This window comes from Pteronotus mesoamericanus, unplaced genomic scaffold, assembly GCF_021234165.1.
Source record: "Pteronotus mesoamericanus isolate MK-2021 breed Mesoamerican mustached bat unplaced genomic scaffold, CSHL_Meso_final scaffold_408, whole genome shotgun sequence".
NCBI classification, from domain to species: Eukaryota; Metazoa; Chordata; class Mammalia; order Chiroptera; family Mormoopidae; genus Pteronotus; species Pteronotus mesoamericanus.
This window is the reverse complement of record NW_026555315.1, coordinates 323,294-346,779: the sequence shown is the minus strand read 5'-3', so window position 1 is coordinate 346,779 and position 23,486 is coordinate 323,294. Positions and strand designations below refer to the sequence as shown.

Sequence of the window (23,486 nt, the reverse complement as noted above, 5' to 3'; positions counted from 1 at the left end):
GTCACAAAGGCCACGGGAACTTTCCCATAGTCCTTCTAGGATGCCGGGGTCATCCTGGGGTCATCTTCAATGAAGAAAACAAAAAGGAAAGGGAAAGGGGGGAAGAACCGCTCGGCCCCGATCAGCCTCGCAGCCCAGGGACCGTCCCCAGCAGCTGCCAGTGCCCACGGGCCCCGCTCCTTCACTGCCTGTGGGTTCTGAGAGTCAGGCTCTTCCAAGGGGGCAAGAGGCGCTGCGGGCGTGTGCCCGCCACCTGGACCTCGCCCTGTCTCTCCTGGCCACAAACGGGGCAGAGGCGCCCACTTGCCCGTCCCAGCGTCCGTGGTCGGCGGGTGGCCCTTCTCTCTCCCCGTCCACTGCCCAGCGGAGAAGCCTAGCACGGTCCTGGCAGGATGGCCCCATGAGCCAGTGGCTCCCGAGAGGCGCTGTCCTCTGCTGTCCGCTCGCCCGCTCCCCTGCGGACGTTGGTCTCTGTGCTGTCGGCTCAGGCCGTCAGTGGCCGTGCTCCCTGCCCCTCCCTGGGCCTTGGCCCCTCGCTCTCTGAAGAAGGGTGTGTTGCTTCCAATTCCAGGGTCCCTTAAATTTCTAAAAATCTATAAATCCTTGGCAGAAACTGAGGACGCCTGGGCATTTTCTCAACTCAGGTTATTCTTTGAATCCTTCCTTCTAACCTCCAGCTGCCACGGAGAGACAGCAAACAGATACACCAGGCACGGGAGACCCTGTGGGGTTCTCTAGGTCACTTGTGGTCACAGATGAGGACCCCGTCTGGTGGGGGCACGCCTCATGCCCCCTGTGAGCCCACCAGGCGGACTGTGGAGCACCTGCCGGCGTCTGCAGACGGGCGCTCCTTAGCACAAGGTGGCCCTGGAACGACGCGGGCTCAGACCGCGCGGATCGCGTGCCGCTTCCGCTGGGCTGCGCTGTTCAAGGGTCACCCCCACGGTTGGGGACCCGCGTGTGCAGAGGGCCGACTGCGGTCGCACGCAGATTTTCGACTGCGCAGGAGGCTGGCACCCCTACCTCCATGTTGTTAACTGTATTCCCCACTTTCTGCCTCTACATTTCTTTTGATGAAAAGGAATCCTTTTCAATAGATGACACAGTTTAGGAACGAAGCCTGTTGCCAACGCTGTGTTTTGTGCTACCGTGGGGCGCCTGAGACCGGCGATGAAGCAGACGCAGGAGAGGGCTGTAAAACACACAGAACGGGAAGGGACCCGCCAACAGCGGCACCGCGAGGCGGGCGTACTTTCCATTGCTGAGCGGCGTTTCCGCCCGTGACAGGGCCTGGCCCTCCGCCCGGCCCGCACGCTCTGGCCCTGGCTCCGGCAATGTGACTAGAGGTGTCTTTGGCATTTTCTTTTCTTAGCTTCATAACTTGTGGGACATTTTATACAAAAAATGTAGATTTACAGAAAAATATGCATATAAACCACTTATTAATCCCCAAACGTAGTAAATGACATTGCAAAAGTTTTATCAAACCCCTTTCGTACAGAAGCTGGACAGATTAGCTGCGCGCCCGCAGCGTTAACACATGAGGCTGGGACGTTAGAAAGCAGGTTTACGGAAAGGCCCCTCCCCACCACTGACTCCCGTTGGCCTGCGCTGCCCTTGGGGTCCGCGGATTCACACTCAGCACACGCACGTCGCCATTCTCACACGAGCCGTCACTTCAAGGAAAAAGCCGCAGCGCAGTCGTGGTGTGAGTGACACTCAGAGCACCAGCGTTCCGTTTATAAACACACGTCTGACACCACAGCTTCATGCACATCCACGCGGAAACATCGAAGTCAAACCGTGGACCGGTGTTCATTGCACGGTCGCCATGCAGGGCCGGCCGGTGTCTCTGGGATCTCGAAGGGCCTGCCAGCCCCGTGTGGCGGCTTAGGGTCTCCTGGAGGGTCCGCGTGTGCCTTTCCCGAGCTTTCCTTAGGAGACTTTACAGCTGTTTCTGGTGCAGCGCTTGGGCGGGCTCTGGGGCGGCCGCGCGGCCTTGCCCTTGCGGAGGCTGCTCCTCTTGTGGACGGAGCTGGCGGTGAGGGAGTAGGAGCGGCCGTGCATCATCCTGGCATTCAGGCCGTTGGCCATGGAGAAGGACTTGAGGTGGCTCCTCAAGGCCATGGGGAGCGGGAGCTTGTCCACCAGGTGCACGGGCGTGCAGGACACCACCGCGCGGCAGCACAGGTCCTGCAGGCTCAGCACTTGGGAGAGAAAAGAAAACGTCGCTTAGTCTCTGCCGTCCCTGCCGCCACCCACCTGTCCTCTGCCCCCGCCCCGTTCCCGCAGCTCTGGGGCAGGTGGACCCTGAGAACGAGAGCAGACGCTCCCCCACGCCCACGCGCGGCCTCTGGCAGGGCTCCGAGGGGACCCTCTGCTCTCATAGCCCTGAAGTCAGTCTACCCCCGAAACTGAGAGCCCGCATCGCTCCCTGCTGGTCTGAGAGATGAGCAGACCTGGGGGGAGAGGGGCGCCGTGGGAGGCCTCCTCGGAATGCACAGGGCCGCGCCTGGGGGTTAGAGGCCACGGGCTGCAGGAGGCGCTTCAGAAGGGCTCTCCGCCGCACGCGTGCAGCCGGTCCCCGCTCAGAAGGGGGCAGGGGCTCCCGGGGACCTGCCGAGGGGGCGGAACCTGCTCCTCGCCCCTCTGTGGCCTCCACGCCACCAACCCCGAAAGACTCAGAGAAGGAACACGACCCCCGGGGTCTGGCTTATCCTTAAAAGCCTTCAGAAAGTGGTTTTCAACTGGGGGTGACTGGGGATCCCCAGGCAGTGGCCGCGTCCGGAGATGCCGAGGTTTTCACTGCGGGGCGGGGGGACCCAGGCGTGGTGCTCAGCGCCCCGCGGCGGGGAGGGCTGGCCTGCCCGGTGGCGGTGTCCGGTGAGGGCAGCTCGGGGGGCCTGGCTTAGAAGAAGGCATTTTGCTCAGTCAACACTGTGCTGCCCATCCAACGAATATAGATTTTGTCACCTTTGTCCTTTAAAAGTAACACGCTGACCAGTTACTCGGACGGAAGCAGCAGCCGCCGCTCCGCCGCAGGAGGCTTCCACACTTCAGCACGGAGGGATTTGGATATTACGCTCCAACTGCCGGTTACATCCCATTAAAAATACCCGGTGCACTTCTATTTCTCGTGTTCCTCTCATTCCTAAGGAAACGGGCTCTCCCTGAAGCCAGGGGCCTGGAGCTCCCGTGGCTGCCGAGGCCTCACGTGCTGCCCCCAGGGTCTGTCTCTACAGGCTCGGGGTCCTGCCTCCTCAAGGACACTAGCGGCCGCCTGGTTACAAATGCCTTCCCCTCTGCCCACGTGAAGATGTCTGAAGCCTCTCCTGAGCTCACGCCGGAGCAGTGAGCATGCTCTTCCCTAAGGGGACGCATCGGGTCCTTGAGAATGGAAGCAGCGGCCCGAGGTGGCCCCGGGGAGGCTGGCCGGCAGCCCGGGCCGCGGGTCCGCCCGGCACCTACCCTTGCTCGGCCTCCAGAGCCGGTCCATCCCGTGCCGCAGCAGCACGATCCTGGCCAGCTCCGTGAAGGACTCGGTGATGTTGAAATTGCACAGAGGGCTGACCTCGAAGAAGGTCACGCCCAGGCGCTCCGCGTAGGCCTGGGCCTGCTCCGTGGGGACTTGCCGCTTGAAGGCCAGGTGCAGGCGGTTTCCCACCAGGATTTTAGGGACGCCAGGAGCGTGCTGACGGTGGAGAGAAAGGCAGGGAGGACGGGTTACCTGCGAGAGCTTCTGCTGTTGGTGCCGTGGGCGTGCTGGGGGGACGGCACGCCCCCACATTTACGCCGACCTAGAACTTGATGTGCCCTTATTTGGAAATAGGACCTTTACAGATGGAATGACTTAAGGTGAGGCCAGTGGAGTCAGCCATAAATCCAGTCACCTGTGTCCTCACAGGAAGAGAAGGGGACACAGAGAAGACGGCCAAGTGGCCACAGAGGCAGAGACAGTGATGCGTCTACATGCCGAGGGCACCAGGGGCTGTCGGCAGCCACCAGGAGCCGAAAGAGGTGGGGGGGACTCTCCTCTAGGACTTTAGGAGGGAACGAGGCCCTGCTGACACCTTGATTTCGGACTTGTGGCCTCGAAAAGGTAAGAAAATAAATGTGCTTCTTAAGCCGCCTGGTTTATGGAATTTGTTGCAGCAGCTGCTAGAAACTATACAGTGGCTTTGGTCCCGGCCACGCCACGTCCCCACTGGCTGTTGGGCCGGTCTGCGTGCAGACAGGCAGCAGCCTGGTCACCGCCCGTCAACCCACCCGACCATGGCCAGGCACACCGCGGCTCCTGGCCACGTACGGGGCCCCGACGGCCGGGCTTTGGGGTCCACCGGCCAGGGCCCGGCGCTGTGCTGGGAAGTGACGCCGCCCCTGCTGTTGGAGCCTCGAGCCCGGGCCCGACACCCTCAAGCTCACACGGAGGGGGCCCCAGCGCGCGAGCCGCACCTCATCGATCTCCTTAATCCAGCGGTCGATGCCGTCGAAGGACCAGCGGTTTGCGATGTCGTAGACCAAGATCACACCCTGGGGAGAGGCGCCAGGCTGAGCAGGCAGCCGAGGCCGGCACAGGTCTGGGCTGCGCAGCCGCGGGAGGGCTGCCCAGTAACAGACGCGCAACCGGCTGCACAACCGTTGTCCTTCCTCTAACACAAGACTTTATCGACCACATGTAGCAGTTGTGTGATTATTTCCATTATCTCATAAGCCCATTGAGAAGCCCTCAAATCTCAAAGTGACTCGGGGAGTAGAACTCACTTCCCACGTCCATGAGCTGCTCCAGGGACACAGAGCCTGGGGGGGATGTCAGGGTCAGCAGCTCAGGGGGAGCAGAGCCCACCCCCGGGGTGGGCACTCAGGGGCACACAGAGACACTCACGGGATCATGGACTCAGGGCGAGCATGTGACCATAAACACACGCACACACATGCATGCAAACACAGGTGTGCAACACCGGTACACCCAAGCACATCTATACACACATGCACGGACGCACGTGCGTAGAACGAGGCACACACGCACACAAATACACACTTGTGTACACGCTCATACTTCATATGCATGCACATGCGTGTAGCAGCACAGCACACAGACATGCCCGCACGTGCGTGCAGACGTGCAGCCGCGGCGCCGACACGGGCCGTGGGCCGCCGAGAGGCCGCAGCGCACTTTCCGACTCCAGCATCGCTTCCCACTGAGGGCTCACCCCCTGTCCACTCAAGGGCACCGACCGTGGCATGACCGCCCTGCTCAGGGTGTTACCTGTGCGCCCCGCGAGTAGGAGCGGAATATGGTGCAGAACCTCCCCTGCCCAGACGTGTCCCTGGAAGGGAAAGGCGTGGGAGACAGGTGAGACCCTGCCACTTCCTCCTGACAGCGAGGTGACCGGTCTGGGACGGCCGTCGGCGGGCGGCCGTGCCACCAGACGTCAGGGCCCACCGGTCACCTGGTCCCCTGGAGGGAGCTGGATGTCGGGATGCCCTTCGGGGCTCATTCTCGTCTTGCTGTCATTGTGTGAGTTAAACAGAAAACACAGAGGTGGGTTTCAACACCATAATTCTGACATCTAAATAAATCTGATGTAAGTTTCTAAAACTGTGTGGAATTTGAAGAGAAAGCTATGTCGTAATGGAGGTCAGTCCACATGCGGGGACAGGCTGAAGGACTTGGCGGGGTCCCTCGACTTCCATTAACTCTGGAGGAATCACCTAAAGCCCACAGAGACGCCCTGAGTTTGTCCACATGGCGAGCTGACCCGGGGAGCCAGTGCCCGGAAAGACAGCACCGAGCTCCAAGAGACAGAAGCCAGGACAAGGAACAACGGCGTCCCCGAGCTCTTAGGACCAGCGGACGCCGTTGGCCGGCACTTCCTCTGAGGACAACAAAGACACACATCTGCGTGTGCAATTAACACCCATTTCAACAGGGGACTCCTCAGGACCCTGCATGCCCGAGGGGTCCTCCCACATGACAGCGTGCGTGACGACACACCTGCTATCTTCTTGCCCCCCGTGGGTGACGGGCCCCCCAGACTCAGGCAGGCAGCAGCCCGGTCACCGCCCGTCAACCCACCCGACCATGGCCAGGCACACCGCGGCTCCTGGCCACGTACGGGGCCCCGACGGCCGGGCTTTGGGGTCCACCGGCCAGGCTCAGGAGAGCAGGGCCTGGGGCTCGGGAGAGGCCAGCGGCTGGGCGAAACGCCTCGAGTGCCGAGGTGCCTGAGCAGAACCTCAGGAACCGAGGCCTGGCCCACAGGTGGGAGCTGCTAGGAAGCTGTGGGCAAGGAGCGCGGCCCTGGAGGCGGGTGTCCAGCTGTGCCCCGGGGCGGCGGGGCTGCTGTGGGAGGGGAGCGGGCTCCTGCACGATTCGCCTCGCCTCCTGTGCCAGGCCCTGTCCTCGGCACCTCCTGGTCGCGGCCCCATGTGGGTCCCCAGGAGGGCCCCAGGGTCCGGCCAGAGCCATGGGGGGCTGTGCAGGCATTTACCAAGATGGACCAGCCAGGCGAGGCACAGAATTGGGAGCTGAGAGCCCAGTATTTAGATGGTGGGGCCCCCTCTCGGCCAGGACCAAAGCCTAGACCACAGGATCGCCCACTCCTCCAGGCCAGGCCAGGCCAGGCCAGGCCCGGGAGGGCCTTCGGGAAGGTCGAGCTGGAGGGCCCGCCCGCTGGGGTCGGGAAGGGGTGGGGCCCTGACTCACCAGAGCTGCAGCTTCACCCGCCGCCCGTCCAGCAGGATGGTGGTGGTCTTGTAGTCGATGCCTGTGAGAGAGGGTCCGCGGCTCGAATGCAGCCAGCGGCAGAGCGAGTGTCCCCGAGGTGTCCTCGGCCACCAGGGCCGGGAGAAGGGACGTCTCACCCTACAGACCCGCTTATGAGGCCGGGGGCGGGGCCGGGGGCTGGACCCTGCTCCTGGGTCTCCCCGGGTCGCTCGCCCCCCTCCCCGGCCCCCTGGCCCCCACCCCCCTCCCCTCTGTCATCCCCAGACCCCTCCAGCCCAGCGCCTGGCCCCCGACCGCGCTGCCCGAGGGGGGCCAGCGGGGGCGGGGCTCAGGCTCGTCTTCAGCCCACGGACTGCCCTGCAGCCTGAGGGCAGCCCCTTCTCGGGTCCCTTGGCACTGCTGGCCTTGCTCTGCCCTCCCTCCTCCCGCTGCGCCCCTGTAAGCGGCTGACACTGAGATGGGCACCCCCACAGTGCACACTGAGAGCGCGACGTGAAAGCACATGGACCAGGAGGTTCGACGTGAAACGCTGTCTCACTGCGCCGCCCACGGCTGCGTGTACGCTTGCGGCGCGGAGGGGACTTGAGGACTGACACAGGCTGGCACCAGAAATCTCTGGGTTGCAGAATTTGGGTAGTTTTTACTTTTTCTTAAACCTTTCTCTATTTTCAAGTTTTCTTCAATGAGCAAGTACTTCTTCTAGATCAGAAAAAAGCAATACTCTTTTTTTTTTTTTTTAACAAAGGAGAAATGTTCCTCCCCATTCGACCAGAAACCAATTTTCTGCTTCTTTGAGAACCAACCCCGTCCTGTGTTCGTGAGCAGGTCGGTGGTCCGTGGATGGGACGCACGCTCGGCGGGCGGCGACGGCAGGAACGGGTCACTGGAAGAGGGCGTCCCTGCGAGGGACAGCAGGGAGCCAAAAAGGCGAACCGCTTCCCGAAAAAGACGCCACACCGGCCAGGACCCCAAGGACCCGACCGCGCCCTGACGCGAGAGGCTCCGCGGGCCTGGCGCCCTCCGACCCTAAACGGCCGGGCCTGGACCCTGGACGGCGCTCTGGGACGTGCCCGACTTGGACCGTCAGCACGAGGGCGGCGGAACCAGGGATGACAAACCCGGAGCCAGGGCTGCGGAGGCCGGGGCGGCGGGAGTCCCGCGGGGGCGCCCGGCGGCTCCCAGATGCGACAGGGGAGGCGGCGTCGTTTGCAGGCGCTCGCCTCCTGCTCCCTGGGAAGGTCTAGAGCGTTAGACTAACCGCCCCCTGCCCCCCTCCCCCGCGCAACACACAAAAAGCCACAAAGAAAGGGTGTCGCATTCGTAGCGTCCCCCGTTGTTACGGCAGGGTGAGGGCAGGGTGAAACGGCTCCTTGCAGCGGCTGACCCCGCGGGCCGCTCTGGAGCGGTCAGCCCTGCCCGCGGCCCGGTGGCGCGAGATGCGCGCGCGCACCGTAGATAGAACACATGGCTACACGCATAAACGCAATGTACGCATGCACACGCCTCATACACAGGGCCCTTTTTATTTTTATTTTTTATTTTAAATCATGTTTATTCTATTACAGTCGTCTCAATTCCCCCCCTGTCCCCCCGTCCCCCCAGCCCCCGCCCCACGCCCACCCGCGGCTCCCACAGTCCATTCCCACTCCGTGGTCCGTGTCCAGGGGTCATTCATACACGTTCTTTGTCTGGTCCCTTCCCCTTCTTTCCACCCTTGTCCTCTTTCCCCCTCCCCTCTGGTCCCTTTCATTCTGCTCCAAGTTTCCACGCTTGTGGTTTATTTTGTTCATTAGTTTATTTTGTTGAATAGAGTGCACTTATAGGTGAGATCATATGGCATTTGTCTTTCACCAACTGGCTTATTTCACTGAGCATAATAGTCTCCAGTTCCATCCATGTCGTCGCAAAATGTAGGCAGTCCTTCCTTCCTTCTTCTTTTTTTTTTTAATGCAGATTGACTTTATTTATTTATTTTTTTAAATGCCAAAGTCCATTATAAAAATATTAAAAAATTTAAATCGTTGTAAAGTCTCAGCAGTTAAAACAACATGACACCACACAGAAATAATCAAGTAGATCAATGAAATAAAATGAGCATTCTAGAAACAAACGTATGTGTCTAACAATGTAATATATGATTAAGTTGCTATTTGAAATCAATGGAGAAAATAAGGACTATTCAACCAATAAGGTGTATGAACCACTATTACTTGAAAAAGAAAACAAATATAGAGCCCTATTTCACACATTATACAAGAAATATTCAGGTGAGTTAAAAATCAATATGTAGAATCTAAGGAGTTTCAGGAGAAAATACAAAATAATATTTTTCATACCCTGAAGTAAAATATTCAAACCCAGAAGCTATGAAGTGAAATATTGACAATATGACTATATTAAACATTTAAGACTATACAGAAACATACATATAAAACTGTTAAAGGACAAGTAATAGAACAGGAAAGTATTTGCAACACATCTAAAAAAGGGTTAATAGGGTTTTTTTAGGGAAAAAATTCTACAACCATTTAATCAAAAAATGGATAAAGAATACCAAAAAGTCCTTTAAAGCTTTTTTAAAATAATAAAAATAAGCAAGGAATATACAAAAAACAGGTTTAGTTTCAACAAATAATGAAGTAACACTTAACGTTATTGTCACAATCAGATTAATAAGTATTAAAAATATTGGTAATATCAAGTATTGGTGACTGTGAAAGGAACAGGGTATTCACAGACTCTTTTTCCTCATCTTCTTAAAGGAGTCCCTTTAGCATGTTTTCCAGTCCTGGTTTGGTGGAGGTGTACTCTTTTAGCCTTCTTTTGTCAGGGAAACTCCGTATTTCACCCTCCATTTTAATGGAGAGCCTTGCTGGGTAGAGCAGTCTTGGTTGCAGGCCTTTGCTTCTCATGACCAGGAATATTTCTTGCCCCTCCCTTCTGGCTTGCAGTGTTTCTGTTGAGAAGTCAGCTGCCAGTCATACCAGGGCTCCCTTATATGTTGCTACCTCTTTCTCTCTTGCTGCCTTTAGGATTCTCTGTTTGTCTTTGATATTTGCCATTTTAATTAGGATGTGTCTTGGAGTGGGCCTCACTGGGCTCCTCTTGAATGGGATCCTCTGAGCTTCCTGGACTTGTGTGACTTTTTCCCTCCTCCAATTAGGGAAGTTTTCCATCATTACTTTTTTCAAACAGGTTCTCTATCCCTTCCTCCTCTTCTCCTTCTGGTATTCCTAGTTATATGGATATTACTATGTTTCAGGTTGACCTGCATTTCCCTAAATGCCTCTTCATTCTTTTTGAGTTTTTTTTCATTTTCTTGCTCTTTCTGAGAGTTTTTTCCTACCTCATCCTCCAGCTCACTGATTCATTCCTCTGCTTCATCTAGCCTTCTTTTGATTCCTTCTACTGTGTTCTTCAATTAAGAAATTGTATTCTTCATTTCCTCTTGTCTCTTACTGATAGTTTCTATGATCTTTTTCATGCTAATATGGTTTGCAGTGAGTTCCTCATAGTTTCCCTGTAGATTTTTGTAATTCTCTCTGAGCTCACTGAGCTCATAGAGCTTCCTTAGAACTGTAGTTTTGAACTCACTATCTGATAGTTTATTTGCCTTTATTTCATACAGTTCTCTTTTTGGGGATTTCTCCTTTCTCTTCGACTGGGGAGTGTTTCTTTGTCTTCCCATTATTTGTGAGACTCCGCTTTTTTGCTTATGCTTCTTCAATTGATCTATCTTGATTTCCTGACTTTGTGGTGTGAAGTTCTATGGTAGGAGACTGCTGTTTTTATTTTCTGGCTCTGCCTCTGATGATGTCAGATGTTGACCCTGTCTGACCTTAGGCAGTCTGTTCGAGACTTCCAGAAATCTACTGTCTGTGGCTGTCTCCTTCAGCTGTTAATCTAGTCACCCGAGTCAGCAATCAGGCTTAGACATCAGGGTTGGGGGCAGAGTCCCTACTGGGAGTGGGGTTATTGGGTCCTCTCACACAGATGCCGCTCAGGGGAGTGGTCTCTGCCTGAGCCAAATGGCTGCTGTGGTATGGGGGAGGAGTCGGCACCGGGATCCCGCCGGCTACTCTCTCCATTCTCTCCCCAAAGCCTCCATCTCCAGTCTCTCCTCAAATGTCTCTAGACCACTCTGCGCCCACTTTAGCCAGTGATCTACTATCTGTGACTGCCACTCTGTACTCAGCAGTCAGGCTTTAGCACCACCAGCCCAGGCAGAGTTCCTCCTGGGGGCGGGGCTAGTGTGTCCTCTCATGCTGTTACCACTCAGGGGCATGGTCTGCCTGAGCAAGATGGCTGCTGCCATATGGAGGATGACTCAGCACGGGGATCCCGCCGGTTACTCTCTCAATTGTCTCCCCAAAGCCTCCTTCCCCATTTTCTCCTCAGGTGTCTCCAGCTCATCTGCCCTCGCCTTTGCCAGAGACCAGGGTAAGCGGCTGCAAATAAAAATGTATGCGTTAGCCCTTTAAACTGCTCTTTGCATCTCTAGCCGCCTGTCTCTGGCAGAGAGCAACCCTGCTGCTTTTTGCAGCTGGCTGTTATCTGTGTACATCTTGGGCTCTGAAGCTGTAGTCTGGAGATCCCCACTTATGGCTTAGACCCCACTCTTCTCAGGGGGATCCAACGGGCTGTTTCAATATCCTTCTGGTGCTGCCGCCTGTGGGTACCCCACCAGCCTTCTTGTGTCTCTGCTGTACTCCTTACCAGTCAGGTTATGCTGAAGCTAATTCTTCTGTCTGTGTGAGGTTATAAGGCTCCTCTCTCACTGTTGTCCAGTTGTTTGTTCCAGATGGTTTCTCCACGATTTCGTTGTAATTCCAGATTGGTCCTGGGACAAGATCAGTATGACTTCCATTCACTCCTCTGCCATCTTGATTTTTTTTCAGAACCTTAACTCTATATTTAGTCAATTGATTTTGAAGTTGCTAGAAGATAGATATCAATAGATATCCCAGCAACGTCAAAGTTATTTGGGGAAACATTTAGCTTTTCTTCCGTCTCCATGAAGCGACAAAGACATTTGGGCATCTGGTTTTGGATCTGGGGATAAGTGCAGCCTGTTTGCAGACAGGGAGAGGAGAACCCCTCTTCAGCACTGCCGAGGCCTGAGCTCTGTCCCACGCTGGGCAGGCCTCTTTGATTTAGAAAGTGCCTTTGGGTACTTACCTTCTAGGTCTGAACAATGCTTTAAAACTTTTCATAATGGTCTTTTAAAATACCCTGTGAGTTTTTAAAACTATATTTCGTTTTTCTTTTTGCCAAAGCTGCGGATATGCATGGCTTCCAAAGTCACATCGTTCTGAGACTCAGTGCAGAGAACAGCTCCTGCACCGTGCGACCCCATCTTAACCTTAGCCAATCATTCCTCTTGCCATGTACCTGCAAACCTGTGAACAATGTGCCTAAACTCTTCCTCCTGACTTTTCAGCTTTAGGCGTCAATTGGCTTCCCACCCCAAGGTGAAAATGTAGTCCTGCCTTGTCAACACACTGCCTGCCTCTCTTCCTCTCTCTGTGTCTGTCTTTCTGTCTCTCTCTCACAGAGCATAATTATGTTGCAGTTTTAGCTAGATCAATATTTGATTTAACATCACTGTGATCAAATAAAATATCTATGGCTGAACCATGTGGGTGTGGGACATTGTATTTATTCTTCCTTCTCCTACAACCTTTTGTCTTTACTGGAATTCAAAAGCCCCTGTTTATTCGCTTAGTTTCCTCTGCATTTACCACTAAATCACTCCTGTACTCTCCCCAGTTGTCCAAGTCTCCTCTCAGCGCTTCCAGCGTCCGTGGGCCATCTTTGCGGGGCCCCCACCCTGCTTCCCTCCGCACTGGAGCTCAGCGCCCTGGGCCCCCCTCCTGTCTCACTCGGATCCCATGTCTCCCGCTCTGGACTTATTCCTTCTCTTGTTTCCTGACAAGGGTGCCTGGGAAGTAGTTTTTAAGACTTTGCACATCTGAAATGTTTTCAGTTGGCCCTCACTCCTCGCTAAGTTTGGATGGGCACACAACTGAGGCAGGAAACAGTTTTCCTTGTTCCATCCAGGTCTGCCTCGTTCCTGCTGAGAGGTCAGATCTCAAACTGATTCTTTTTATTTCTTTTAAGATTTTATCTATTTTTTAGAGAGAGGGGAAGGGAGGGAGAAGGAGAGGGAGAGAAACATTAACGTTAATCAGTTAGGAGATGGAGAGAAATATTAATCGGTTGCCTCTCAACACCCCAAACTGGGGACTGGCCTGTAACCCAGGCCTGTGCCCGGATTGGGAGTCACACCAGCGACCTTTCGGCTCCTAGGCCGGCGCTCAGTCCGTGGAGCCGTGCCAGCCAGGGCTCGGTCAGACTCTCGGTCCTTTGAACACAGTCTGGTTTTCCCCGTTGGCAGCCACAGACAGAGCGGGTTTGGGGAGAAAGAACACGGAGAGAGCCCTGGATGTCGGGCGCCCGCCCCGCAGCACGCCTGGCAGCAGCCCTGCCCCCGGCTGGCCAGCCCGCGAGGCCACACGCTCCCCTCTGCTGCGCCGCTGGACTGGTGCTCTGTTCGCACCGCAAATGCCACGTCTGACAGAAAACCCTTGACATACAATGGCTGCAGAGTGGGACAGGGAATGTCTGACCTACGAGTCCTGCAGAAGAGGCACTTGAACATCTTCCCCAAACAAAGGACAATGACCTCCACATTTCAGAATTTCCCTAGCAGTGAACAAGTATTTAAAAGGTAATCTAACTGACAATCAGGGTTTAGTTATTCATCATCATCACTCAAAGGGAACTCAGTGGCTTCTTCGGGTGGTCGTTCCCTGGAACAGCTGCGCGGAAGCGCCTGCCCCGCAGCGGACGCTGCCGGCCCGGGGACCGCTGGGCGCTCTCCTAGAGCCGCGTGGGGTTCGGACAGACCGAGGCCCCGCGGTGGCCACCGCGTCGGTTTCCTTTAGGGCGGTGACTCAGACCTCTTTCCACGCCTCTCTGGTCAGCTGTGTGGCCCTCTCTGAGACGGCACCTCCCTTGCAACTGGGAATTGGGGACCAACTGGCAGGACAGGGGGAGGGAGAGAGGGGGAGATAAAGCATGAAGAAACACTGCCCCCCACTGGATGTGCAGGTTCTCACCAGGCAGCAAAGGTGGGGCCGCAGATGTACTGAATTCGCGGGGGGTGCCCGCAGGTTCCCCAGGACCGTGAAGGTGCCAGAGGGAGAAGCTCTGTTGTGTCTGGGATCAAATCCCAGTCCTGACAACCAGCCACTTCTCGTGCCCCCGTACCTCAGTTTCCCCTACCGCCTGGCAGAATGCCCTTGCCTCAACCACCCAGCCTCGCGACGCCCACAGGCAGTGGCCTCGGCTCAGCGAAAGCTCCGTCCTGCCACTGGAAAATTCCCAGGTCATTCCCTTCCTGTTCAGGTTCAAAGTTGCACAGTGAGAAGACTTTCTTTTTCATAAACTTATCTATCGAGCCTTCCTTTTATTCTCTGTCGTGTGTTCTTCTGTGTGTTACTTCCTCTTCTCCATGGCATGTTCCATTTCGGTCGACTGGGAACTAACGTTTTTGACAGTAGCAGCGTCAGTGTCAGTTTCAAAAAGTGTGATTCATGGCCCGGACCCCACTGACCAAGAACCCTAACCCACTGGAAACAAAGTGAAACTGCACGAGCTTCCAGAACAAAGCCTGTCGGCACGGCCAGGTGAGTCAGAGTGAAAGACAAGGAGAGGGGTAATCTTAGCCTTCTTTAGGGGAAAAAAAAGGAAACGTCAAATGCTGAGCAAGTCGCTACACTTTTAGCTCTGCAGGAAGAATAAATAATTCAGTCATCTATTTCAAGTCCTCTACCACCTGCTTAATTCTATTTTCGTGAGGCAGCAGACAGCGCGCTCCGTCACCTAAGAGGATTCGCTTATGGTGTGAACACCAGTTAAATATCCTTTACAAACACACTCATCTTTGAGAGCCTGACTTTTGGGAAATGGGTCTTATGTTCAATTAAAATATCAGATGGAGGCCTGGCAGCCCCCAGGGGCGGGGCGAGGGCGGGGTGCGGTGGGGGGGCGGGGCGGGGCCGACGAGACTGGGAAGACACCGCTGCACTGTTCACTCCCACCGACGCCGCTGGGCGGCGGGGGATGGCCCACTGTCCCGCCACACTGCCGGGAAAGCACCTCCCGCCCCAGCCACAAAGCTGTGGCGGCACCCGGGCGTGACTTGAACGTGTGCGCCTCTTGGTGTGATCAGCACCTCTGCCCAGTCCAGCCAGGGGCTGCCCAGTGTCCCGTGGGCGCCATGGGCTCTGCCTCCACCGTCTCCGCGGCGCCCACTTTGTGGTCAGCCCATCCACCTGCTGGGTCAGCGAAACCGGCCCTTTTTAGCTGCCTCCCCTGGCTCCGCGCACCCAGGCACCGAGCGGCCTGCCCCTCCGGGCGGCGCCCGCCCCGGGCTGGCTCACGGCGCCTGCACCTCGATGGAGCAGAGGCTCAGACGGTGGGACATGCTGGGGAACGGAAGGGCCTCACTGGAGCCGCGGCGAGGCTCTCGTCACTCGTCACAATCACACTTGTCCCTGCGGCTGTCCCAAAGCCCCGGGGCAAACCAGGTCACCTGTCAGAGCTCCAGGGGCCAGTTTAGGACAAACGGCCCTGAGCCTCGGGCGCCCCCTGGACGCCTGCCACCGTGTCCCTTAGCCTCGTTTTATCTTAAATAACTGTGGCGTTGGAACGCCGGACGGCGGAGAGGGTGCAGCGTGCCAGGCCGGGACGCCACCCACACCACCGTCCTCCGACGGCAGAGCGACAGAGCCGAGGCGGCAGCCGCTGTGGGGCCAGGGGCGGCTGCCCAAGAAGGGCCGGGCGCTGCGGCCTCGCGGGGGCTGCTCTGCGTCTTGCTGTGGTGGTGGCTGCACAAGCCTGAGCCTCGGTCACGTCCCAGAAAGGGGCGGATCTCACGGCGCGGACCACACGTCAGGACCTCTGACTACAAAGAAGGAAAAACCACTCGGAAAAGACAACCAACATGGCAGGTCTGAGCCCCTCCCAGCTGTCCCCTGAAATCAGGTTGGCCCTGGGGTAGGGAGGGCAGGGGTCAGAGGTCAGACTAAAGGGGCCCTCCCCACTGCCGAGAGGAGTCCCCGCAGGACAGAGGGGAGACAGGCTGTTAAAGAGAAAGTCTGACACAAATGCAATTTTATTATTTTCTAATACATGGAAACACTTACGACTTTATTCTAAAATAACAATGTATTGGCCCTGGCCGAGTAGCTCAGCTGGTCAGAGCACCCTCCCCATGTTCCAAGGTCACAGGTTTGACCCCTGGTCAGGGCGCATTCAAAAATCAACCAGCAAATGCATAAAGAAGTAGAACAACAAGTTGATGTTTCTCTGTCCCTCTCTTCCTTCCTCTCGCTCTAACATCAATAAACATACCCTCAGGTGAGGACTGAAAGAAAAAAAAACCCCAAGACAAAAAAAAAGCCCACTGGGCGCTCACACATGGTGCTGTGGTGGGGCGCGGACAGTAGGACTGGAAGGGATCACACCGCAGAGAAGAGCGTAAGATATGATGCAACTCTCAGGTCAAACTTGAAAATGATGACTTGAAAAATCGTGCTTTAAATCTCCAAGTGGTTGTCAGGGAAACCGACGGCGTAGCTGTGGCACCGGCAAACCACGGCTGCCTGCAGCACCGGGGAGGCGGCCTCTCCAGCGGGACGCTGTCCAAGGGGAGGAGAAGGGGGGAAACCCCGGCCCTGCGGGCACTTTGAGGAAAGGCGTCTCCTCGTGGGGAGAAAAGCCACCTCTCCGGGCCTTTTCCGAAGCCGAACGGCCACAGGGAGTGTGCTCAAGAGCAGGGCCCAGGGCCAGCCACCGTGCCGCACTCGGCTCTCTCTCTCTCTCTCTCTCTCTCTCTCTCACACACACACACACACACACACACACACACACAGTGTGATCTCGAGGGAGTTACTCACCCTCCCTGGGCCTAATAACAAAACCTGTCTCATGAGGTGACTCTCCTACACCTCCAGTAAGTGGGAGGTACTATGATTAGCTCTTAGCAAAAATGAAACTGAGAAAGAAAGACAGGATTTTCCTGCTGGGAAAGGAAGCTGGAGAAACAGCCAGAGAAAGTCGTGAGAGAAAATAGAGTCTCATGCTGGGAAAATAAATTGGGAGGCAAGACGTGGTAGCATGGAGCATTCACAGCAGAGCCCGTCCTGACGGCCGGACCCTGGAAACCACCGAACGGCCCGACCCACGCGGGCTGGGCAGGTAGAACCTTCGTAGGTCCACACAGGCACATCGCACACCGTGAGATGGAGGCTACCCCCAATCAACACAGGAGGCTGTCACACATAACGGGGCAAGAGGAGCAGTCACCAAAGAGCCCACACTGTACAATTCTGCTTTTATACAGAGCAAATGCAGTGAAACTGCACTGTTCGCGGCCAAGCCCCCAGTCCTGCTGAGGGGCGTGAGGGGCCCGGGGGGGGGGGCAGTGTGCTCAGGGCTCCAGACAGTGTTCCGTCTCTTAATCTGGGTGCCGGTTACACACGTGTGTGAGGTTTGCGAGAACTCATTGAGCCGTGCAGATACAATATGTACACCTCCCTATATGTATCTCCTACTTCACCAGAACATCATAAAAGAAAGGAACAGGAGTTGAAGAACCCAGCAAAAAAGGAAACATGAGCTGAGGAACAGGAGGACATTCATCCCAACTACTTCATGCAATACAACTACTTAATAAAAACATTAAGTTAGTAAAGTAAGCGTTTAAAGAAGAGTTTGTATTGAAATGATTTTTAAAGAAATTTTTTAAAATTGAAAAAAAAGTAAAATTGTAAAAGTAAGGAAGAAATTGGAGACCAAAGCAACATCATTACTGAACTAACATAATATGATAGAAACAGAAACATTTTACTAAAATCAAAATGACCAAGAAGTAGGAAAGGTTCAAGGTAATAAAAGAAATGCAGAAGAGAAAGACAAAAAGATCAAAGCAGCAATTGGAGAGAAGTGAATGGATACGGAAGGCTAACAAGAACGACCCAACACAAGGGTAATTGGTGCAGCAGGCAGAATGATGCCCCCCCAAAGACACCCAAGTCCTGGTCCCCAGATTTTGTGAATATGTTAGGTCATAGGGCCAAGGGGAATAAAGGTTGCAGATAGAGTAGTTTGCTAACCAGCTGACCTTTCAATAGGGAGATTGCCCTGGATTATCAAAATGGGCCCCATGTAATCCAAGCATGTACCCTGACTGGGAATCGAACTGGCGACCTTTTGGTTCGCAGGCCGGCACTCAGTCCACTGAGCCACACCAGCCAGGGCATCACAAGGGGGCATCACAAGGGTGTTTAAAAGACAAGACGGAAGCAGAGCCGGTGCCAGAGTGAAGAGAAGTGAGAAAGGCTCCACAGGCCTCTGCTGGAGGAGGGAGGGACACAGGCCATGGAACGTGGGCAGGTTCCAGCAGCTGGAAGAGGTGAGGACACAGACACCGCAGCTCCTCCGAAAGGAACTCGGCCCCGCCCACGCAGCGATCTCAGCTCGGCGAGGCTGTGTTGGCTTCTGAGCCCCAGAATTGTAAGATGATAAAATTACGTTGTTTTAAGCCACTTAGCTTGTAGCAAGTTACCCAGCAGCAACAGGAAACTAATATAATGGTGTCCTTGAAGTAGAAACGCCAACAAAGGTAAAAGGACATTAAAATAAATCTCCCTGAGCCTGGCTGTTGTGGCTCAGGTGTTTGGAGTGCCGTCCTGTAATCACAAGGTGTCCAGGTGCATATGTCCCTGGTCTGGGCGCATATGGGAAGTAGCCAATCAATGTTTTCCTCTCATATTGATGTTTCTCTCTCTCCCTTCCTCTCTCTAAAAAGCAATGAAAAAATGTCCTTAGATGAAGATGAAAAAAAGTTAAATAAATTTCTCTCAAACAAACAAACAAACAAAAAGGATTCTGCAAATTCAAATAGTGCAGAGCATACGAGCAGTTCAGTACCAGCCATTCAGCTCTGAGAGATGGTCTGGTTAAACTAATGGACTGTGAGGCAAAGAGGAAGAGCTCTTCTGGAATTCAGAAGAAAAAGCCAATCACCTGCACGGGGGAAGAATCAGCCGACCTCAGGCTTCATCACAGCACATCCAACGCTGGGGGGCAGCAGGGCAATGGTTACAAAGGGCTGGGGGGGAAATATACCCTGAGAATGTTGTACCCAGCCAAGACACTGTTCAAAGATGAAGACAACGGGCTAGGCATTCTCAAACATGAAAACGTTCAGGAAATGCTTACAAGCCCACCCTGAAAAATGACGGAAAATGAAACCTAGCTAGTTAGAGGGACAGCGCAATGAAGACCTGACTCCCACGGCGGGCAGAGCGGGGCTGCTGGCGAACGCTGGCCCTTCAACAGCGAGCTGTTACTAACAGGTACGGTCATTGCAGCTGCAGCACAAGTGAGCGATATAAACCCGGGCCGTGGGGCAACAACCATCCCGGCTACAAGACGCGGGGGGCAGGTGGGCAGAGGAGAGCAGGGACGGAACCTGGAAATGCCTTGGCCTCTGAATGGCAGAAGCCTCATAGTTTCGAAGTGAAACGTGTCTTAAAAAGAAAAGATTCCAATTTTTACAATTTTTCATAATCTCTTTTTTAATTTATTGAAATGAGAGAGAGAGAGAATAAGAGAGAGAAACATTGACTTGTTGCCCCACTTATTTATGCATTTAGTGGTTGATTCTTGCGTGCGCCCGGACCAGGGATTGAACCTGCAGCCTTGGTGTATTCGGATGATGCACTAACCAACTGAGCTACCCAGCCAGGGCCCATAGCTTCATTTCTTAACCACAGAAGAGTCTTTCAGTAAATCAAAAGCCCACGAGGGGCACGCCTATGACACCAGTTCTCTTCTGCAGCATCTCGAGAGGAGCTGACAACAAAAGCTTCTGCGGAAAGCGTCTTTCAGCCTAAATGCTCCCTCCGTGCGAAGGAGAAAACTTTAGAAGAAAGCATCTACTCTGGAAGAAGACATGTATTTAGAAATCCTGGGTTTATTACCCCACAAAAAGAAAGCCATGCAACAGAACCTTGGCCAAGCCCTCATTTCAACTGCCTGTGAGCTCTACGAAGGTCGCGCCCTCCTCCCTCACCCACCCCGCGACGGAACGCATTCCGCGGCGGTTCTCCTCAGACCCCCGCAGCTCTGGGGGCGCCATGTCCCACCTGCTGAGTGTTTGGTTCCCTCACCTCCACTGGGGCCCCTCCCTTCACTGCCGCCCCGGGGACCCGGCTGGGGAGCCAACAGGCCCTGCCTCCCTGGAGCTCCAGCTCCAGCTCCGGGGCCGGCCGCACTGTCCGGAACTCCGCCCCCTCTGCGTTGTCACTGGCCCGATGCTGCTGTTGAGCACTGCACACGTGGCTAAGGCAAAATTGCTTTTTAAATTTTTTATTGAATTTATTGGGGTGACATTGGTTAACGAAGCCATGCCGGTTTCCGGGGCACAACTCTGCACCGCGCGCTCCGCCGGCTGCACCGCGCGCTCCCCACCCACAGTCAAGTCTCTCTCTGTCGCCGCTCACCCCGCCTTGCCCCCTCCACCTCCCCGCACCGGCGTCCCCTCTGGCAGTCACTGTGCAGTTGTCGGTGCCTGTGTGCTTTTCTCCCCTTAATCCCTTTACCTTTTTTACCCAGCTCCCCAACCCCCCTCCCCCCTGACAGCTGTCAGTCTGTTCCATGTATTTATGATTCTGTCTCTATTTTGTTTGTTACTTTATTTGGTTCATTAGCTTCCACATATAAGCGGAGTTATAGGGTCTCTGTCCTTCTCTGACGGGGTTATTCCGCTCGGCATAATGCTCTCCAGGCCCATCCCTGCTGTCGCAGTGGTAGGTGCCACAGCTTTTCTACCCGCTCGCCTGCGATGGGCCCTTGGGCTGCTTCCAGATCCTGGTGATTGTAAATAACATTGCAGTGGACAGGGGGCCCATATATTCTTTTGAATTAGTGTTTTGGGTTTCTTCAGATATATTCCTAGTAGTGGACTTGCTGGGCAGTAAGGGCTAACGCAAACTTTTCATTGTATTCCTTTACAACTACTTTAAATTTAAAAAGCTGGCCGGACTGGTGTGGCTCAGTTGGTTGGGCGTCCTCTTGCAAACTTAAGGGTCGCAGATTGGGTTCCCCAGCTGGGCACATGGAACCCCAGGGCACGGTTCAGTCCCCTGACAGGGCCCAGACAGACGAGAGGCAACCAATCCACGTTTCTCTCTCACATTGATGTTTCCCTCCCTCCCTTTTCTTCCTTCCTTCCCCTCTAATATCAATAAATTGATCAATAAAAATCTTCAAAATTTTTAAAAGTCTTGTGTGGCTAGTAGTATCACTTTGGACAACGCCGCTCTAGTGTCTATCAGGATCTGCATGGGACCACCAGGTGGGCCCTCCACCTCCTCCTGGCCGGGATTCATGCCCAGCGTGCTGTCCTTCTTTCCCTAGTATGTCTGCTCCTCTTGGGGCTGCGACTGTCAAACCTCAAGCCTTGGGGCTCCCCCCAGCCCTCCAGCTCGGGGCGCTCTGGCCTCCCATTGACGTGAAGCCCACTCTCCTGCTTTTCCTCAAGCCCAGGCCACGCTCTTGGGGGCCACTTGGGCTCCTTGCCCTCCTAGGCCTGTCCACCTGGGCGAGGAATGCCGGGAACCCTGAGAAATCTCCAGACTAGGCCTCTTTCATCTTCTCTCCCTGTTCTTCCATCCGACCCACGCGCAGGGCCGCCACCTGGGAGCCCGCGCTCCGATCCCACGCTCCGAGCCACTCCCGCGTCTCCGCACCCCACGCATTCTTTCCAAATGCGTTGCGTGCACGTGTGCCACCCTGTGGGGTCGCGTCCCCAACCCCCAGGTGCGTTGCCTCCACGCTCTCCTCCTCGAAGTCACCCGCAGGTCGGGGGGACCCTGCAGCCTGGCCAGCCGCTCGCTCTCGCCGACGCGCAAAGCGCGGTGAGAGGATGGAGGAGGTGCCTCTGTGCCGGCCCCAGGCCCCCCACGAGCCTCCTGCGTCCCTCACGTGCGGAGCAGGGGTGCAACCGGCGCCTCCCGCAGAATGTGAGCCCGATCCAGGCAGAGAGCGGTCGGCCCCGAGCCCCGCGCTCCCGTCGCTCAGCTGCGCTCCTGCTCCCGGGCCCCAGCCCTGCTCCTCCCCGGCCCCGCGCTCACCCGCCGGGTGGCCGTACGGGGACTCGGCAGCGCCGTCCTGCAGACTCGCCAAGATCTCGCCCTTGCCCACGTCGCTGTCGCCCACCAGCAGGAATTTGAGCAGAAAGTCGTAGGCGCGGACCGGGCTGCCCAGGACACTCATGGTGCCGGCGCCGGCGCCCATGCCCGGCCCGCGGGACGGCGTAGAGGTGGCAGCCGGGCACCCAGGCGCCCGCAAACCCGCAGTCCGCGGAAAGCTGCTGCTCAGCTCCCCCGCCGCCTGACAGCATGCGGCCCCGCCCCGCCGTGTCATTGGCTGGCCGCAGTTGCTAAGGCGGCTGCGCCCGTTCATTGACTAGCCTTCCTGTCCATCTTACCGTCGTCTCCGCCTCCAGGGTGACGCCCACGCCGGTCGTACCCTATCGTGTATGGGAGGCGGGGCCATTGGGGGTTCTAGAGACAGGGTGGGGCGGAGCCAAGGGTGATAGGGGGCGGGGACCCTGCTCCGGCAGCCAATGTGGGGCTGGACTAGCACGGGGCGGGGCCGGGCGTTTACTCTGCCGCGTGGGCCGGAGAGCCGGGCTCGGTGGGCCGGTTACAGACTCTACCGCGGACGCCCGGGTCCGGCCGCCTGGCGCCGGGGTCACTGCCTGGGGCGAGCTCGCGCTGTTTCCCCATGGCTGCTCCAGGGCCTTGTCCTTGCCCCAGAGCGACTGAGGCCGTGAGTGCCTGTGCTTGGGTGTGCTCGTGCGCCTGTGTCCGTGTGCACGTGCTCGTGTACGTGCCTGGGTGCGCGTCTGTGTGCGCGTCCGTACACGTGTTGGCACGGGTGCCGGGGGCGAGGACAAGGCGTGGGCCCTCCAACCTCGGGCTTCGGCCCTGACCTTGACATCCAGGGCGTCAGTCCGCAGCCTGCCTTCAGCTCCGGGGGGCCTGACCCTTCGCACGAATGCCCCCTCTCTCTTCCGTAGCATCACATTTTCTTCTCCTGTTGGATCAAAATACAACAAGAATCATTTGATTACCAAAAATAAATAAATCAATAAATAAAATGAAAGCATCGCTTGCTTTGAGAATCGTCACGTGTATGGACTATTTTTATCGTACCTGCTGCTGGTGGTGAACCTTCAGCTCCGCGGGAGGTGTCGGGTGTGGGGAGACTTCCAGCCCGCAGGGACGGGGTGCGCGCGAGGCCAGAACACCCACAGGGGGCTGCGTCCTATCAGGGCTCACACCCACCTTGCTGTAGGGGACATCTGCAGCTATTTACATTTTCAGGACTGTTGAGACTGCCTTGGACACTGGAGCTCCGTCCGGTGGGGACCCGGCGGGGGGGCGATGTGGAGGACATATTGGGTTTCCCCACCCAAGGGTGGGAGGGGTCCGTCAGGGACCGAGGTCTGCCCACCCCAGAATGCCCCACTGCCGTCCCCAGGCAACGGGTCCCGGGTGCCCGCAGTAGATACTGCCGCCCACATACATAAGGCAACAGCTGGGCCTGCAATGTCTATTTTAACTGTTTGCCTGCATAACCTGTGATCAGGGTGTTGTGATAATTTATTGAGGGAGAG

General features: G+C 55.9%; 1 protein-coding gene across 1 annotated transcript; it reads right to left on the bottom strand.

Annotated features, from left to right (window-relative positions):
* Positions 1-666: 666 nt before the first annotated feature.
* RAB40B (RAB40B, member RAS oncogene family) lies at positions 667-22,168 on the bottom strand. Its single transcript, XM_054593237.1, has 6 exons — positions 21,937-22,168; positions 6,707-6,767; positions 5,267-5,327; positions 4,453-4,530; positions 3,469-3,691; positions 667-2,207 (listed from the first exon to the last, which is right to left on the bottom strand). The coding sequence occupies exons 1-6, from the start codon at positions 22,097-22,099 to the stop codon at positions 1,936-1,938; spliced, it is 858 nt and encodes a 285-aa protein (XP_054449212.1). The 5' UTR covers positions 22,100-22,168; the 3' UTR covers positions 667-1,935.
* Between the last annotated feature and the right edge of the window lie 1,318 nt (positions 22,169-23,486).

What these genes read in the sequence shown, in the direction of transcription:
- RAB40B (XM_054593237.1), bottom strand. Translation starts at nt 22,099, where the DNA reads ATGGGCGCCGGCGCCGGCACCATGAGTGTCCTGGGCAGCCCGGTCCGC. An exon ending in CCCGTACGGCCACCCGGCGG is followed by an intron (nt 6,768 to 21,936) that starts GTGAGCGCGGGG and finishes CCTCTCTCACAG; the next exon opens with GCATCGACTACAAGACCACC. An exon ending in CGGGTGAAGCTGCAGCTCTG is followed by an intron (nt 5,328 to 6,706) that starts GTGAGTCAGGGC and finishes TTTCCCTTCCAG; the next exon opens with GGACACGTCTGGGCAGGGGA.